Source organism: Gossypium hirsutum, chromosome D02 (assembly GCF_007990345.1).
Source record: "Gossypium hirsutum isolate 1008001.06 chromosome D02, Gossypium_hirsutum_v2.1, whole genome shotgun sequence".
NCBI lineage: Eukaryota > Viridiplantae > Streptophyta > Magnoliopsida > Malvales > Malvaceae > Gossypium > Gossypium hirsutum.
In genome coordinates, this window is record NC_053438.1 from 9,695,789 (window position 1) to 9,713,429 (window position 17,641).

The following is a 17,641-nucleotide window of genomic DNA, read 5'->3' on the forward strand; positions in this document are numbered from 1 at the left end:
ACGTGGGGGACTAGATGGGAAATATTCCCCGCCCTTCAAAACGCATATTGGCAGAAGGGACTAAAATGAAACAACAGTGACATATCAGGCAAAATCTAAAAAAATAAAAAGACTGATTTGGATGCGCTTTAAAGGCGAGGGACTAAGCGCGAAAATATACCACCAGAGGCCAAAACGCGTGGATCTAGCTGGTTCGGGTAGGGTTAGACGTGCGGGTATGCAAATACGACGCCGTTTCGGTGGCCACTAATTCAGGCCCCAAACGATGCCGTTTCAACACCCCAAAAGAACCAATTTTAAAACCCTAAACAAGGTTATTCAGTCACTTAAATGAAAAGCAGAGAAAAAAACTGTCTTTCCCCTCTCCTCTTGCGCCGTTCTCAGGCTAAAACCATGCCTAGCCTCTTTGATATCCACGAAACCGATGACAACGACGACGGGGTCACCGAGGTAAGTACTTCCTTTCCCTTTTATTATATGTATATGCTTATGTATAGGGCTAACAACAAAACAGAAAAAAGAAAAGCCAAAGAAAAAGGAACCCAATCGAGAAAAGAGAAAAAGAAAACCTTTCTTGTGTATTGATTTCATTTTTCTCATACAATATGCCTGTGTCCTCCAGAGATTCTGAAAAATGGCTTTTTATATAGCCGAAAAAGATAAAAAAATTACAAAATAAAGATATATTTTTGCTCTGTTCTTTCTTTTTTTTATTTCTATTATTTTTTGCTAGCCTATTTTGCTCTACTGTTGTTCTCTTCCTGCTTTTCTTGCTGCGTGTTTTTACAGGTGGAACCATCGTACGAAAGAGGCCGTTCATATAGTGACGTGGAAAGGGCCAGAGGCACACGCGTGGTGGGCACGCGAGGAGGCTTACGGTGCTGGGACTATGTGGAGGCAGGAGCGGCGCCCTAGGGTTTGCTGAAGCATTTATGTTACGGGTCTGTTGGGCTAGGGTTTAGTGGGTTTTGGGCCATACTGGGCCATTGTAATGGACTATTTAATTGATTTTGGGTGTTTTGTTGGTATGGGCATGGGCAAAAATAGGCTCTTACAATATACATAGTATATGTAGTAGAAAACGATAAAGTGTGGACAACCTTCTGGTTAAGCATTATTCCATTTTCCTTGGTTTCCTAAATTCTATCCACGTCGCTATTCCTTTTTTTCCCCATTTTTGACAATATGGGTAATTTACCAAAACAACTCTCTAATCTCCTTCCTAATTATATTAGAATTTTGGTTTCCCTTTTCAACCTAAAGAAGAATTGTTTCCCCCATATCTTCCCCTTTTCTTTTTCATCATTTTCTTTTTGCAAATAATTTCTTTCCTTGCTAAATTTGTTGGCACTCTCTCGAATCAAAGATCAATCCCAAGCGTGAATCATTCTTTCAATGGTAGCAAATCTTGCAATTGTTAACCCCGTTTCTCTCATCCAAGTTCAGTAAGTCCAATCGTTTCTAGTAATAGAATTTGTAATTATCAAAATAGTATCGATCTAAGCTAATCTTGAAACTCGATTTCCAAATCTTTCTAGATTCTTACCGGATGTATCAATAACACTGTCGAATCTTGAAATCAAATGCTAACTCTTGGTTATTGATGTTTGAAGGACTTGATTTAGGTACCCCGGACTAGATCCAAGCACGAAGAGCGACGTTTGTATGTGTTATTTTACTAGAAAATTGAGACAAAATCAAGCTTACGTTAGACCATACAACCAGCCACACGGACATGTGGGTTGCTTGTGTGAATCACACAGCCCCTTCACACGATCATGTTTCCCTAAAACCCTAGGTTTTTCACTTCTCACAAAGCCTAAGACCCTCCACACGACCTACCACACGGCCATGGCTCCCCTGTAGGTTGAAATTTTGAAATTCCACACGGCCACAGTCTCTTACGTAGCCTAACCACACGGCTGTGTACCCCATCCACACGGCCCAGGGCTCTCCATGCGATTGTGTGTCCCCTATAACTCAAAATCTACAGTTTTGACCCAAAATTCTATGTTTTGATCAAATTAGTCCCTAAATAAGTTTCAAATTAGTTTCAATGAATTAACTAATGCAATTAGGTCCCTGATAAAATGAAATATGTTAGACTCCCTAATTGATCGAATTAATGTGGTAATTATTTGCTTATATATATTTGCATGAATTATGAACAGTATATGTTACTATTGTATCTATATACTTACGATCATATGAATGGCATGCCTTATCATAATGTTAATCTGAATACATAAAAAGCATTATTTTGCTACTGATTTGCCATGTGTTAGTACAGTAAATGCTACCATATGTGATTTGTATTAAATTTGCTACATTGCATTGCTTGGGATGAGATGATATGATTGGAGGAAGTATAGGCAGTATATTTGAGTTTATTTTTGTTGTGTACCCAAAGCCATAGCAGATTCCACATGCGACGTCTTGTTGTGCATTCACAACTCTTTGACAGCTATCATCTACAAGTATGTTGTGCTTCCACAAATAAAATAATTTTTATTTTTAAACATATAATGTTTAATTTTAGATAAAAAAAATTAAGTTAACTACAAATTAAATAAAAATTTAATTCAATTTAAACTCAATTTAAACCATGGATAATTAAAAACTAAAAAATAAAGGGTTAGCATTTAGTACACTAACAATGTACCTTTTTATTTCACAAGCAGCCTTAAAAAATTATCATGCGTCTCTTCTATTTAAATATTTTACTATATTCGTATAAGACATTTGTCAACTTCAAATCTGACTTGTCTAAAAACTTCAATGATAATATATCAAATATTTTCTAAAAAGATAATATGAATAAAATAAAACTTCAAAAAAATGGAGGGTTTAACCCAATCCCTTCATTAGAATCAAACAAAATCAACCAACTAAACTAAAAGTATAATTGTTTATGATAGAAAACATGTTTTATTAAATTCGTTTCAGTAAGGTGCCTGACAACCTTTTTATAAATATATTTTTTAAAAGTTATAAAAATTTGGTATAATCGATTTAGTTTTCAGATTTAATTGATTTAATCTCTTTATTTAAATTAATCCAACCATTCTGATTGAGTAATTTAAAAAACAGTCAAATGGATGCGGAATAAATTGGGCTAAAGATACGATGTACCATTTTAGAGGAGGCATTTTTAGAAAAAAAAAATACAAGAAAATTCGAAGGGATGTGCCATGTTTCGACGCCTAGAATAAAACTCTTCAGGAACCAAGTCCAGAATACGGAGCTGCACATCGATGAGCTGTTGTTTTGTGCGCAAATCACGAGTCGGGATCGGTTTCACTTCGCTTTAAGCCTAGTAAGGAAGAAGATTCCTTCCCCATTTCCGTCTCTGGTGTTGGAGGCGAAGGTCCTATGTTCATGAATGAAGATGATGAAGAGGGAGCAGGGGTGGATGCTGCATATGTTGACAGACCACTCACATTGCTGTTTACCGTTATGGTTGTTCCCCTGCTGGAGCCTTCTACAGCCGGTTTTGGAGCTGGTGGGCTGTCAATATCGATGACCCCTTCTAACATCTGCACCACTTTTCCCATCATTGGCCTTCGGGATGGTTGTTCCTGTATGCACCAAAAGCTCACCATAATTGCCCTTCCAACTTCTTTACTATCAACATCTTTTATTCTTTTATCAACAATGGCCTCAATGTGACCCTTTTCGAACTCCGAATAAGCCCAGAGGGAGAACTTTTTACCGTCTGTTTCCGGTGAGACCTCAAAGTTCCTTCTTCCACTCACTATTTCTAGTAAAACCATCCCATAGCTATAAACATCACACTTTGAGGTTATTGGATGATTTGCAAGCCACTCTGGTGCCAAGTATCCTCTAGTCCCTCTAATGCTTGCCAATGACAAGTGCCTATGATCCTTTGGATTCATAAGCCTTGCAAGGCCAAAATCCGACACTTTGGCAGTGTAACCTTCATCCAACAGAATGTTTTCCGGTTTTATATCGCAGTGAATTATGCAGTCTCGACATTCCTCATGAAGGTAGGTGATTCCCCTAGCCGTTCCAAGAGCAATGTTGAATCGATTTTCCCATTTCAATGATTTTCCGGATTGGTCTTTCGACGTAAAAAGGAACTTGTCAAGTGAACCATTTTTCAAGAATTCATACACTAGAAGCCTGTGACGCCCTTCACAGCAAAACCCCACCAATCTCACCAAATTCAAATGGTGTGTACTACTAATAGTTGCAACTTCCATCCTGAATTGCCTCTCACCTTGTTCAATTCCCTCGAGTTGCTTCACTGCAACCACCATTCTATTAGCCAGTGTTCCTTTGTAAACAGCCCCAAAACCACCTTCTCCAAGCCTCTCTGAAAACCCCTTTGTAGACTGTTGCAGCTCCTTATATGAGAACTTCACTGGTGCACCAGATGCATAATCAACAAGTTCGTATTGAACTGACATACGCCCGGATTTATTGCGATTGCTGTAAAGCAAGCACCAAAAACCTATCCCTACTACAACCAAAGCCAAAAGGCTGGCCATAACCACAGAGACAATGACCATAGTATGCAAGGAATCATTATCCTTAGCGGACGCTTCCTGATAAGGTGATGGATTTGGAATAGCTTGTCCACAAACTTTTATGAAAGAGGTACTTGGAAGAACCGCGCCCTGATAGCCGCTAACGAGATCAGGCGTTTTCAGGTAACAAAATCCACTTCCATCAGCTACTAAAGTAGAAGCAGTGCAAGTACTACTAGCAAGACAATTGGTTCTACAAGCTACAATTGCAAGAGTGACCAACTGATCGGAAAGCTCAGGAGGATAAGTTAGGAACATGGTATGTTCTAATTGCAACATGGTAACATCTCCAGGACAATCCTCAATCTCCACTTTCCTTTTGCATCCTTTTCTGCCGTCATGTTCATTAACAGGCTCAAAGTTCTGAGATGGACATCCACAAACCGGTTTCGAATCCTTGTAACTACAAATTCCCATGTTGCCGCAGAATCCGTAAACCTGACACTGATCAGTTACAGCTGCCCATGTCTGGGTTATATTCCCACTCCCATTGTTCCCAGTACTACTGCTGTAAATTCTCAAATTCCCATCATTATCCATCCTTAAAAACCTAAACACGTCGTTGCTTTCACCATAGTCAGTAGTAAAAGCCATGTTAATCATCCCCCTAGCAAACGAAGGATCTAAACCTACCAAAATCCCATTAGACTGCAACATAAACCTAGGTGATGTCAAATTCCCATTGATAGACGAGTTGAACCCTAAACTCCAGTATTCAATAGTGTCATTCCAGTTCAAAGTAAGATTAGCTGATCTATCAAGAGTCAAGGAGTAAGACCCAGAGCGTAAAATCATACCAACGGTGAAATTCTGTGAAGGAACCAAGGTATCAGTCGGGTTCTGGAACGAGGACCATATTTGAACACTTTCGTTATTGAGGAGCTGAAAGTTGCCCAAATCATCAAGAGACGCATGTGAAACACCTCTGTTAGCAGTAGCAGAGTCCCAAACAATGGCACCGGAGCCATTAGTTAAACGGAGGGCTCCATTGGAAAGCAAATTTAAAGTCCCACCAGAGTTGACAACAAGAGAAGCTCCATCACCAGTGCCATTGCTGCCATCACTAGCTGACCATACAATAACATCTCCAGCATTGTAAGTGATGGCAGCCACAAAAGAGGAAGGTGTAACAGGAATGAAAGAAAGTGAGAAACTGGTATTAGGTGACGACCATGATTGGTTTCTATTTGAAGCTTGAAGAGTTGAGCCTAAAGGTATGAGAGTGGAAGAAGAAGAAATGGTGAAGAGGAAATTGAGGTAGAGGAGAATTAGAGAAAACTTTGACATTTTCTTTTTCCTTCTTTTCCCGAGGTTTCTTTGCTTTGTTTTCCTGCCATTATGTCAGTCCAATGTTTGTAAGGTTTACCAAATAGCATTTGTGTTTTTCTTTTGGATAAACATTAAATAGCATTTGTTGAGAAAGAAATGAGTGATGGCCAAAAGTCAAAAAAAACCGATTTCTTAAACAAAATTTTGGCTGCTATATACAAGGTTAAATTCTTCCATTAGCCCCTCTACTTAGTAAAAGTTATGGATTTAATTGTTATACTTTAATTTTGCCTTTTTCAATCTTGATACTTGTTAAATTCATTCACTTCAGTTTTTCTATTTCCAAAAGCTGATGAGGCTAACATATTATTATATGTGTAATATTATATCAACTTATTATTTCCACGTATTACTTATTAAAAATTTAGTTCATAACCTATACAAGACTGCTCTTTTTAGGGTCAACAGCTGCGACTGAGTAACCTAAACAACATTTTAAAAAGAAGAGAAGGAAAATTTGGTTGAGATTTAACTTGTCAGTCATGTAATATTTTAATTTTACTATTTTAGGTTTCATTTAAGTTACGTAAAACCAAAATTACATTGTAATTATATAAAAATATTTATTTACTTTTTAAACAACTGCATCAAAGGTATTACTCAAATAACATAGCTTCACTTTTATTTATCCCAATGATATATTTTAAATAGTAAAAAAATTTTGAGGTTTGTGAAACCCAAAAAAGATGTGAAAACTTAAAATTATAATTTTTTAAAATAAAAAATTATTATGAAAAATTAAAACTCTTTAAAATTTTAAAAAAATTAGGGATAAAAAGTATTTACAAAAAAGATATTGTAAATGTTAACGGTAAAAAAGTTTAAAAATTTTAAAAATCGATTGACCCATGATTTGGTACATACTGATTGACCCAAGCTAAAAAACTATATGAATTGACAGTTGAATCGATTTTTATAATTTATTTACTTTAAACCAGTTAGGCCAATCATTTTGTGAACCGATTGATTAAACTAATTTGAAATTAGTTCAACTACCAATTCAATCGATTTTTTAGTTTGGTTTGATACCGACCAATTTTTGGTCCAACTAATCTAGTACGATTCAAATTATTATTTTTTAGAATTTATTTTTAAATTTTAAAGAATTTTATTTTCATAATTTTTTTATTTTTAATTTTTTTTTTACTTTTTATTCTTTTTGATACTTTTTTGGGTTTTCAAATTTTAGCATTTGAAAACACAATTTTTTTTACTATTCCAAACTTATCATTTGAATAAATAAAAATAGCTCTATATTATTTGAGCAATAAATTATTTTTTAAAAAAACTTGCCAGTCGATTAATTTGTATAAAAAACCTTGTCCGTTAATTAATTTGTATGCTCGTCATTTATCAATATATATATATATAGTCACGTTAAGTCATGTGGATTTTTTTTTTAAACAATTCAAATTATTTTAAATTTTAGGTTTAATTCGAATTTTAATCTTTGAATTATTTTTCATTTTGCTTCTTTTGTTTTTTTTGGCCCACTTCAATTACTAGGGTTATTATACGTTTTCAATTTAGTCTCAAGCATTATTAGATTTCTCAATTTAATCCTTTAAACGTTAAAAAATATACCGATTAGGATATCCAGCTAATCATAAATTATCACATGGTATACACTGATATAATGACGATGTCATCATTTGAAAAAAGAACCTAAAAACCTTTAAAAATAAAATAAAATTACAAAATTATATAAACAAAATTATATATATACTTGTTTAAAATTTTTAAAATATGTTAGAACTTTTCAAATATGATAAAAAAATTATTAAAAATATAAAAAATAATAAAAATGATTAGAAATTATAAAATATAAAAAATTATTATAAATTATTATAAATTGTAAAAAACTATTAAAATTTTAAAAAATAGTCAAATTTGTTGTATCTTAGAATAAATCACATTTAAAATATAAAAAATTTGATATAAAAATTGTATATCATAATACCCCAAAAAATATACCAAAAAATATTTTAATAATAATTTAATACATTTTTAAATTATATATTTAATAATACCAAAAAATATTTTAATAATAATTTAATATATTTTTTAAATTATATTTTTTATATTTTAAAATACATAAATTTTTAGTATTGTACTAGTGTTATTGGTAACATGTTTATTTGGCTCAACTCCCCTTATTCAATGTCTGAAGCAAGTTTCATTTGTAACAGCTCGATTTTTCAGTGGTGTCGGAAACAGTGATTCGAGGCCACCAAATTCGGCGAGTAAGTTCGTAAAGGTTTTGAATTGGTAATTTGTGTTTTATAATGATTTATTAGATCAATTGGTTTTAGAAAGTGAGGTATCAGGACCTCGTTTCTATAAACCGAGTCGTAAATATTTTTATAAATATTAACGGAGTGTCATTCAGGTAGTATTAAAGTTTTGTTGAAAAATTTTAACGTTTCGATAGTTAATTAATTAAAAAGGACTAAATTAAAAAAGATGCAAAACTTGCTAATTATAATATTTAAGTGATTAAATGGCTTGATGAATAAATGAGGGAGGACTTAAGAAATAAATAAACCAAAATTAAAAGGTGAGGCGGCATATGAAGGAAAAATAATAAAATAAAATGATTCAATGGCAAAATTGTAATTTTGATGAAATTAAAAATAAAACAAATTGAATTTAAAGGTTTTCTAGATATTTCTTCACCAAATTTTAGCCAAAAACAACCATAGTAAAGAGCTTAAGCTGGTTTTTCATTCTTTTGCTTCATGTGAGTTCAATTCTTACTAGTTTTTTTTATAATTTTTATATTTTTGAGATTGTTACAATTAAGTCCAACTAAACTATACCTTTGTTTTTTATTTTATTAAAACTATTGGAAGTTTCCATTGATAAATATTAGATTTTTTTGATTAATAACATGGATTTAGAGTTTTGATTTCATTGTATGATGATTTTATAAAGTGATTTTTGTTAAATATTGATTTTAGGATTAAATTGTGAAAAAGTTAAAATATTAGAGTTTGATAGTGAATTTTGGATTTATTAGGGGTTGTATGAAGGCCTAGAATATATGGATAAATTATTGATTGAAAAAATTAGTTAACTTGATAGATTAACTAATTAAGGGATTAAATTGCAAAAATTGTAAAAGTTGAGGTAATTATGTAAATTTGAAAATAAAGCGGGTATTAACGGTTAAAATTTAATATTTTTTAGAAATTTATTAATGGTATTATTTATTTATTCTATTGTTGGAATTATAATATTAAATTGGATTTCGGTTTGAATGGAACACGAGATTTGAGTACATTCGTATTTTGGTGTATGATGGTATTGGAAGGAGACAACGACATTTTTTGTAACAACCCAGTTTTGACTCTAATCGGAATAGTGGTTTCGGGACCACATATCCGAGTCTAAAAAAAATTTAGTATTTTATTTGGTGTATATTTTGTGTGAATTTGCATGTGTGGAAGTTTCGTGAATTAATATTATGGTTTGAGTGCTTAATTAAAGAAAAAGGACTTGATCGCGTACAAAAATAAAAAGGCTAGTTAATGTGTAAAGTGTTAAATTGCTAATGCCTTTTTAATATGGAGTCCTTAATAGGTTATTAGCCCACTATTAAGTAAGTGGGTGATATTGGTCAAGAATGACCTTGTATTATGAGGTATAAAAATTTATAAACAAAGGTTAAATAAGTAAACTAGTAATATGTTAATATATGTTAAATTATATCAAAATATAATTCATTATTTTTCATCTTCTTATGACCGAAAACAAAAGAATGAAACTTTGTTCTTCAAGCTTTAACATTCGGCCATCTTAGGGATTTCAATTCAAGGTTAGTTTGATTTTAGTTTTTGATAATTTTTACGTTTTTGATATCGTTGCTAAGTTATCTTTAAAGCCCATGCTTGAATTTTTGAATTGGTTGTGTATTTTGTGATATGCCATTGAAGAGAGTTTGTTGTTTTTGTTATTGGATGATGGAAAATAAATATATGTTGTTAGATTTTTCATGTTTTAATTAGTAATTTTTAATAAAAAATGTGTATTAAGGACTAAATTAAGAAAAGTGTAAATTGAGGGACTAAAATGTGAAATATATGTCATGCATGGACTTACATGAGCTTATTGAATATTCGGCTAAGCTATGGTACAATGAAAGTTTGTTAATTTTATATATTTTTTTAAATAGAGACTAAATTGCAAAAAGTGTGAAATGTCAAGGGCAAATTGGTAATTTACCCATTTGTGTGTTTTTGGACTAAACTAAATGAATTATTGAATAAAAGAGTTAATTTTAATATGTTTAGATCGAGAAACGAAGAAAACGGAATTGGATCGGGGGAAGTCAAAAGTAGTCGAGTAGTCGACTGTGTTCGTCGATAACCGAGGTAAGTCTAATAGCAATTTAAATGTTATTAAATTGGAATTTATATAAATATATCTATCATACATTTAGTAAGCTGGTACTAATAGTATATAAATTGAATAAAACTTGATGATTTTTCTATGTGAAAGCCGAACATAGAAATTGATTTTGGGAGGTTAAAATTAACGGTATAAATTACATGTATATTAATTAAAGTATGCTTTAAGTTCAATGATATGAAACTAATAGTAGAATTTACATGGATATGTAGTTCGAATGTAAGATTTAATTTCATGAATTGAATTTAAAGTTATGAATTATATATATAAAGTTTGAATGTATGATATAAGTTCTTTGAGCTGAATTTAATGTATGAATTTTACATACATATGGTTCGAATATATATATTTCAAGTTCTTGAGCTGAATTTAATGTATGAATTTCACATACATATGTGGTTCGAATATAGGCTACAAATTCTTTGAGCTGAATTTTAATGTTGTAAATTATACATATGTGATCGAATGTTTGTTTGCTATGAAGAATTGAATATAATTCAATTCTTACGAAGATACGGTTAGTGAGTAAAACTTATGTAAACATAAAGAATTATACATAAGATCATCCTTGTATTTGAGATTTTCAGGCTTAATGCCTAGCAGACTTGATGTCGGTGGATTACATCAGGCTTTATGCCTAGCAGGCTTAGTGCCGGTGAATTATATCAGACTTTATGTCTAGCAGGCTTTGTGCCGGTGAAATGTATCAGGCTTTGTGCCTAGCAGGCTTTATGCCGGTGTTTTATACAAGGCTCTATGTTCTATAAATCTTATGTGAGCAATAGTAAAAGCAAATAAAGGTGTTAAGAAAGCTAAATTATTCAGGTATGTGTTAGCCATTTGATTAATTAGTGTTAAGGTAAGTTGATTATTTTTAAATTTATAATAGTTTCAAATGAAATATAGAGTATGAGTTAACCATTTGAATATAAATATATTTTGGCATAATGATTTATTGAATATTTGGCTTTGCTAAATATTTATGTGTATTTGGCCATATGGTTTGTTTATATGAAAATTTAATGTGATTTTATTTAAAGCGTTATATGATACAAAATATTAGGATCTTTGGTTTATTTTAACTTAATGATAGAATAAGTATTAATATAAAAATATATATATGAATTTCTGCTTATGACTTACTAAGCTTTAATAGCTTATTATGTGTGTTTTTGTTTACCTCGGTTTTATAGATTTTGGAATCGTGTACGAGCTCAGGGATCATCAGCAAGCCTATCACACTATCGACTGTTTTCTTTGGTATTTTACTAAGTTAAAGTTTGAGCTTATGGCATGTATAGTCTGGATAAAATAATTGATTTTGGAACTTGTATGTATATAGCCATGCGAAAAATGGCTTGTCTTTAATCATTAGTATTTGTTTTGGTTTTTGTCTTATGGGTTCTTGATTAAGTGTTTAACTTTATAATTTTGGTTATGGCTTATTTACATGTAAAATACGGTAGCTATGTTTTGTTGATAATATGGTGAATGAGATGATATATAATATGAGTGGAATGTATGGAATTGGTAATTAATTGAGTTGCATGTTATTAAATTTTGGAAGTGTAGGATAACTTGATTTGGGTTGTATTGATAATATGTTTGGGTGTATCTTGGTTATACAGGTTCGGTTTGTTTTTTTTAAGAGAATAAAAAAATGAGTTATCCATGATCATTTTGTTTAAGTTGAGTTTATGTGATTTTGAATGGATATTTGATGAGTAAAATTTTTATATGGAAATTGATTATATTGGAGCATGAATTGAGTTTGCAATCGAATGAATTATTAATGTGATATTTAATTATGAGTTTTGACATGTTAGTTGAATTTTAATTATGCTATGTAATAATTAGGTACTTAGAAATATCGTAAATTCATGTGGTGCTTTTAAAATATGTTTGGTTTGAAAATATAAGTGATTATATGATTCGGTTTGATGTTCATATTTAAATTGATAAGTATGCGAATTGATGAATGTCAATAAAGTATAAATATGTTATAGGTAATGTATTATAATGACCGAACATGTATTTCTTAGCCTGGTGATGATATTGAAATATGGTTATTTGGAAATGGCTCATTAGGAGTTCAGGCGCAAGCTTTGTTCTTTTATAATGATGTATATTTGTCTTTTAAATGAGTTTAAATAGGTTAGTCGAATAGAGTACATGGTAACTGGCAAGGTGTGAATATAAATTGATGTGAACAGCTGAACATAAGGAATTTAATTACTCAGGAATTTTTATTGAATCGATGTGATAATTCATAATTCTTACTTAAGATTTTAATGTACATTTTCTTGTATGGCTTTGTGACATGTTTATTTAAATATAATTATGATTATATGAAATTCAAAATTGTTTGAAAGTTGTATCTTATGTAGTAATGCATCGTAACCCTAATCCGACGACGGATAATGGTTAGAGGTGTTACATTTTTCCCAAGTAAACTGGGGTTTAGAATTTGTTGCAAACTCTCATGTTTTACTTTCTATTCAGCTCTTACGAGCTTCTGTTTAGCTCTTACGAGCTTCTGTTCAACTTTTGAGCTTCTGTTGGCGTATTCGGGAGGATCAGCTCTTATGAGCTTCTATTAACGATGTATTCTTATCTGTAAGCCGTTCTTTGAATGAAAAATTTTGGTAAGGTGATTTATTAAATGAATTTGAAAGACATATTATTTATTTTTATATTGGATTGAATATGGATGTATTTATCAATAGAAGTTGTGAATGACAAGAAATTGACAGTGAATGACAGGGAATTGACATGAATGATTTTATTTATTTGACTTGTTATAGTAGGTTCGGTAAGATTTTGTTTAACCAGTCGAACTTACTAAGCTTCATTAAGCTTATATATGTTGTTTAATGTCTTTGTAGATTTTCGGAAAGTTGGACGATCGGGTCAACACTCAAGTCAAACTATCCAGCTTATCTCGGTAGTTTTTAAAACATTAAATATGGTTTATATGGCATGTATAGGCTTTTGTTCAATTTTGGTCAAAATTTAGCTTATGTAAATATCATGAATAATATTTTGTTTATATAACAACTTACATATTGGTATGAAATTAAGGTATATAGATTGTGATGTTAGTATAAGTGATATATGTATGTATGTAATTGAGTTATAGTGAACTTTGGTAACTTAGTTAGATAAATTAGATTAGGTAAGTTTGGATATTGGTGGACATATTTTTAAATTGTCATTAGAGGTACCTATGGGTATATTAGTTGTATGTGATAAAAATATATGTTTAAGACTTGATTTTAGCTTGTGTTGAATGCCTTGTCATGGCTTGTTAATGTGTAAATTGTTAAGGCTAGGTTGGCATTAATTTGGCTGAAAAATATGGCTTAAAAAATGACCTATTTTCATTTACATAGGTAGAGACACGGGCATGTGTCTCAACCGTGTGTGACACACGGCTAGGTGATAGGGCCGTGTGCCCCCTGTATCTTTTAGGAATGCAAGTCAGTATGCTCACACGGCCTAGCACACGGGCGTGTGACTTGGCCGTGTGACCCAAGTCAAAGAGTTACACGGGTATGGACACGGGTTGAGACACGGCCGTGTGTCCCTATTTTGAATGCCCACACGGCCTGAGGCACGGGCGTGTCTCTTGACGGTGTGAGTCACACAGCCTGGTCACACGGCCATGTGACCCCTGTAGTGTTGAAAATTTTAAACAATTCTGAAAAATTCTCTGAGTTTTTGATTTAGTCCCGACTTGTTTCTAATATGTATTTCGGGTCTTGAGGACTCGTTCAATGGACAATATATTTGATATTGATTAGTTTTATTATGAGTATTGATATGTAATGAAATATTTGAAATTTTTGTCTGATTGATCCGTAAACTCCGATAATGCTCTGTAACCCTATTTCGACGACAGATATGGGTTAGGGGTTAGGGGTGTTACATCATTCATCCATCATCATGCACATGCACCTTCTTTATTTTGTACTAAAGTTCTTTAGAATAGTCAAACACTATACAATAGTTCTTAAGATATACCAATTATAAATTCAGATTGATTTATAAAACAATTATTATAAGTGGTATCCTTTCGAGAAAATGATCTCATGTTCAAGCTCTAGTAAATGTGATTTATAAAATTTTAAAAAATATTAAAATTTCTAATACATTTTTTAAAAAAAAATTAGTAGTTTATATATATTACAATTTTATAAATTTTCTATTTTTTAATAATTTTTTTAAAATTTTAAATATTTTTTTGTAAATTTTAATATTTTTATTTTTGAAAAGATTTTAAGGTTTTTTCGGATAGTGACATCATTATGATGTTGTCACATCCCAAAAATGGGATTAGTATAATTAGGTTTTATGACACCGAGAGTGGTTACGTCTCGATTTATAAGGTTCTCATTGTGCATTTGTTAAACAAGGAAGTTATTGGCCTAATGGTTAAATGTTAGTGAATTTGTCATTAAAACCTAGGTTCAAATCCCTTCCCTTGCATCAGGCGCGAAGCTCAATGGTAAAGAGTTAAAGAATCTATCCTAAGGTCCCAGGCTCAATAGTTAAACGTTAGTATCCCTTCTTGGAGGTCCAAGATTCAAATCTCTCCCCTCTCATCATTTTCAATTTTTCGGCAAACCTCTAATTCTAACCCTAATTGTCCCATTGTTTCTAATTTAGGTAAATTACATGTGCCAACCCTAGGGTTTACAAACCCTAGGAATTTAATCAATTCTTTCCTAATTAGAATTCATATCTTACCCTCCCTTAAAATTCCAATAGAATTATAATTGCACAATATTTTTCTCTTCATTTCCTAATTAGATTTTCATATTACCCCTTTTCAAATCCTAATAGAATTTGCTGTCTATCTTTCTATTTCTTTTCTATTTCTTTTCTTTACCTTTTCTTTATACCATATTTTCATCTTATTGTTGTTAATTAATTTTCTTTCCTCTACCAAATCATTCCCTCATTCGATGATTTCTACCAATATTTAGATTGTCATTAATAAGCTTCTGTTATCTTTGCCAAAGATTAGTAAGTGCATTCTTTCAATGATTAAATCTCGAATTACCGTGTAATCTTTCAATTCAATTAATCAATTTCTTTGGATCTTGCCAAATCCTTGATGATCTTGCCAAATCTTGATACCAATCATTATTTGTGTATATTAGTCGTTGAAGGACGGAATCTAGGTGAATCAGATCAAAATCAATCGTAAGGAATGTCAATCAGAACCATGGCGAAAGGTGTGTGTTCTTTACTAATTGAATCGAGGCAAACTAGGTGTAGGTTTAGGGCCACATGGTTTTTCACACGTCCACCACACGGTTATGTGCTACTATTTTGTTAGGGTATTTCGTTTTATACACGACCAAGAACCTTCCACACAGCCTGTCATACGACCGTGTCTCCCCTGTAGGATAATTTTAAATTTTACCACTCGGCCACAGTCTGTTACACGGCTTGGCCACAAGGTCGTGTGACCTCTATTTTACAGTTTTACTCAGAAATTTGTGAATTATTCTGCTTATTCCTTGTATAGTCCCCATATTATTTTAGAGTTTTATTTCACGCAAATGAATCCTTGATAATATGTGTATTGGAACCTATGATCCGAGTGACTGAATTATTATTGTCATATGCATAATATGTGAACAATACATGCCTGTTGTCTCTGTATTACTGATTGTATGTTTAGCATGCCTTTTGATATCGTTAAATTGAATACATGATAAGCATGACTTTTTCTACTGTATTGATTCGTTATACGCATGTCTATTACTACCGTATTGATCTATTATAAGCATGTCATATTGCATTACATGGGGACAGAGGAAGTATGAGCAGTTTATCTGCACCAATGAGCGGTTTATCCACAACGTACTAGCAACTTGTCTACGAAAACTTTTTATCAAAAACCTTGGTGGTTCATCCACAATTTTTTTATGAGCATTTTATCTTCAATGATGAGTGGTTTATCTCCAACAATGAGTGGTTTTATCCACAACGTGGTGCAAAGATGAAGAAGTTCTAGGAACTCCTACTGTGGTGTATAGTTGTGTAACACCCTAACCTGTCTCTATCGTCGAATTAGGGTTACAAAGTATTACGACAATGGTCAAATCAAACAACATAAAACTATTCAATCATTATTTTCAATATCAAATATTCAAAACCAATCATCATTCATAGCATATATACAATTATGGGCCTTACATTAAGCCTACAGATCCTAAAAATTGATTTATAAATAATCAGGGACTAATTTGAAACAAAATAGAAAATTGTAAAAAAAATTAAAAACAGGGGTCACATGACCATGTGGCCAGGCCGTTTGAAAAAACTCAGACTGTGTGGCTCAAGAACATGGCTATGTAGCCTAGTTATAGTAGCTCGTTTTTAGTTATGCTATAAATAATGGTTTCGGGACCACAGTTCTGACAAGTGAGTCAACAGTTTATTATTTATAGAGTTATTACAAGTTCGTATTAAAATTTGGTTAGAAAATATTAACATTTAGATAGTTAATTAAGTAAAAAGGACTAAATTGTAAAAGTTAAAAAAGTTAATTTCTATTAGTTAAAGGCGCTAAATGGCTATTGAAATGTGAGTTGATGGATTTATATAGTAAATAAACCATATAGATAGATAGTGGAAAATTATGGACAATGTTTTGTTATTGGTTAAGTAAGATTTTTTAAGGGTAAAAAGGTAATTAGATAAATAAAACTAAAACAAATTAAACCAAAAAGGAAGTTGTCACCATCCTTACCCGTTTCTAGTGATTTTTATGTTTTTGTAATTGTTGTAGTGTAACACCCCCTAACCCCAAACCGTCGCCAAAACAGGGTTACGAGGCATTACCGGACCTATCAGACAACTTACGAATAACTCACAATTAAAATGACATTCATAGTATAATTTAATAATTAAATCCCTATAATGGACTTTCGAAGCCCAAAACATGTATTAAAAGTATAACGGAATTTGTTCGAATATTCCGAAAAAATTTTTGTAATAATTTTTTTTTAAATTTCGATAGTATTTTTGCTTATTTTTACATAAAACCCCCTGCAAACTTAAAACCAAAAACAAACCAATACCAAGATTTCAATCAAAGATTTTATACCTTAGAACGCTACTAAATCATGCTTAATAAATTGATTTACTACTTTAATTATAAAGATTAAAGTTAACATGTAAAAAAAAACTAATTCATATCTTTCATTCCATTTCAAGATTTAATACTAAGTTTACTAATTTATAATTTTAAACTTTATTTATCATCCAAAAGATCATAACCATTTACTTACAACCAAGATCATTTAGCATATATATTTACATATATATATACGACT

The 17,641-nt window shown here is 31.7% G+C and overlaps 1 protein-coding gene and 1 long non-coding RNA gene across 2 annotated transcripts; one reads left to right on the forward strand and one right to left on the reverse strand.

Moving 5' to 3' along the window:
• Positions 1-3,110: 3,110 nt before the first annotated feature.
• LOC107910488 (G-type lectin S-receptor-like serine/threonine-protein kinase At1g34300) lies at positions 3,111-5,927 on the reverse strand. Its single transcript, XM_016838342.2, has one exon. It carries the CDS (start codon positions 5,835-5,837, stop codon positions 3,279-3,281), a length of 2,559 nt encoding a protein of 852 aa, XP_016693831.2. The 5' UTR covers positions 5,838-5,927; the 3' UTR covers positions 3,111-3,278.
• Positions 5,928-9,528: 3,601 nt separating this feature from the next.
• Positions 9,529-11,827, forward strand: LOC121214599 (uncharacterized). The gene is made up of 3 exons (XR_005910169.1): positions 9,529-9,696; positions 10,172-10,252; positions 11,483-11,827. It is a non-coding gene; the product is annotated as an uncharacterized lncRNA (long non-coding RNA).
• Positions 11,828-17,641: the final 5,814 nt, after the last annotated feature.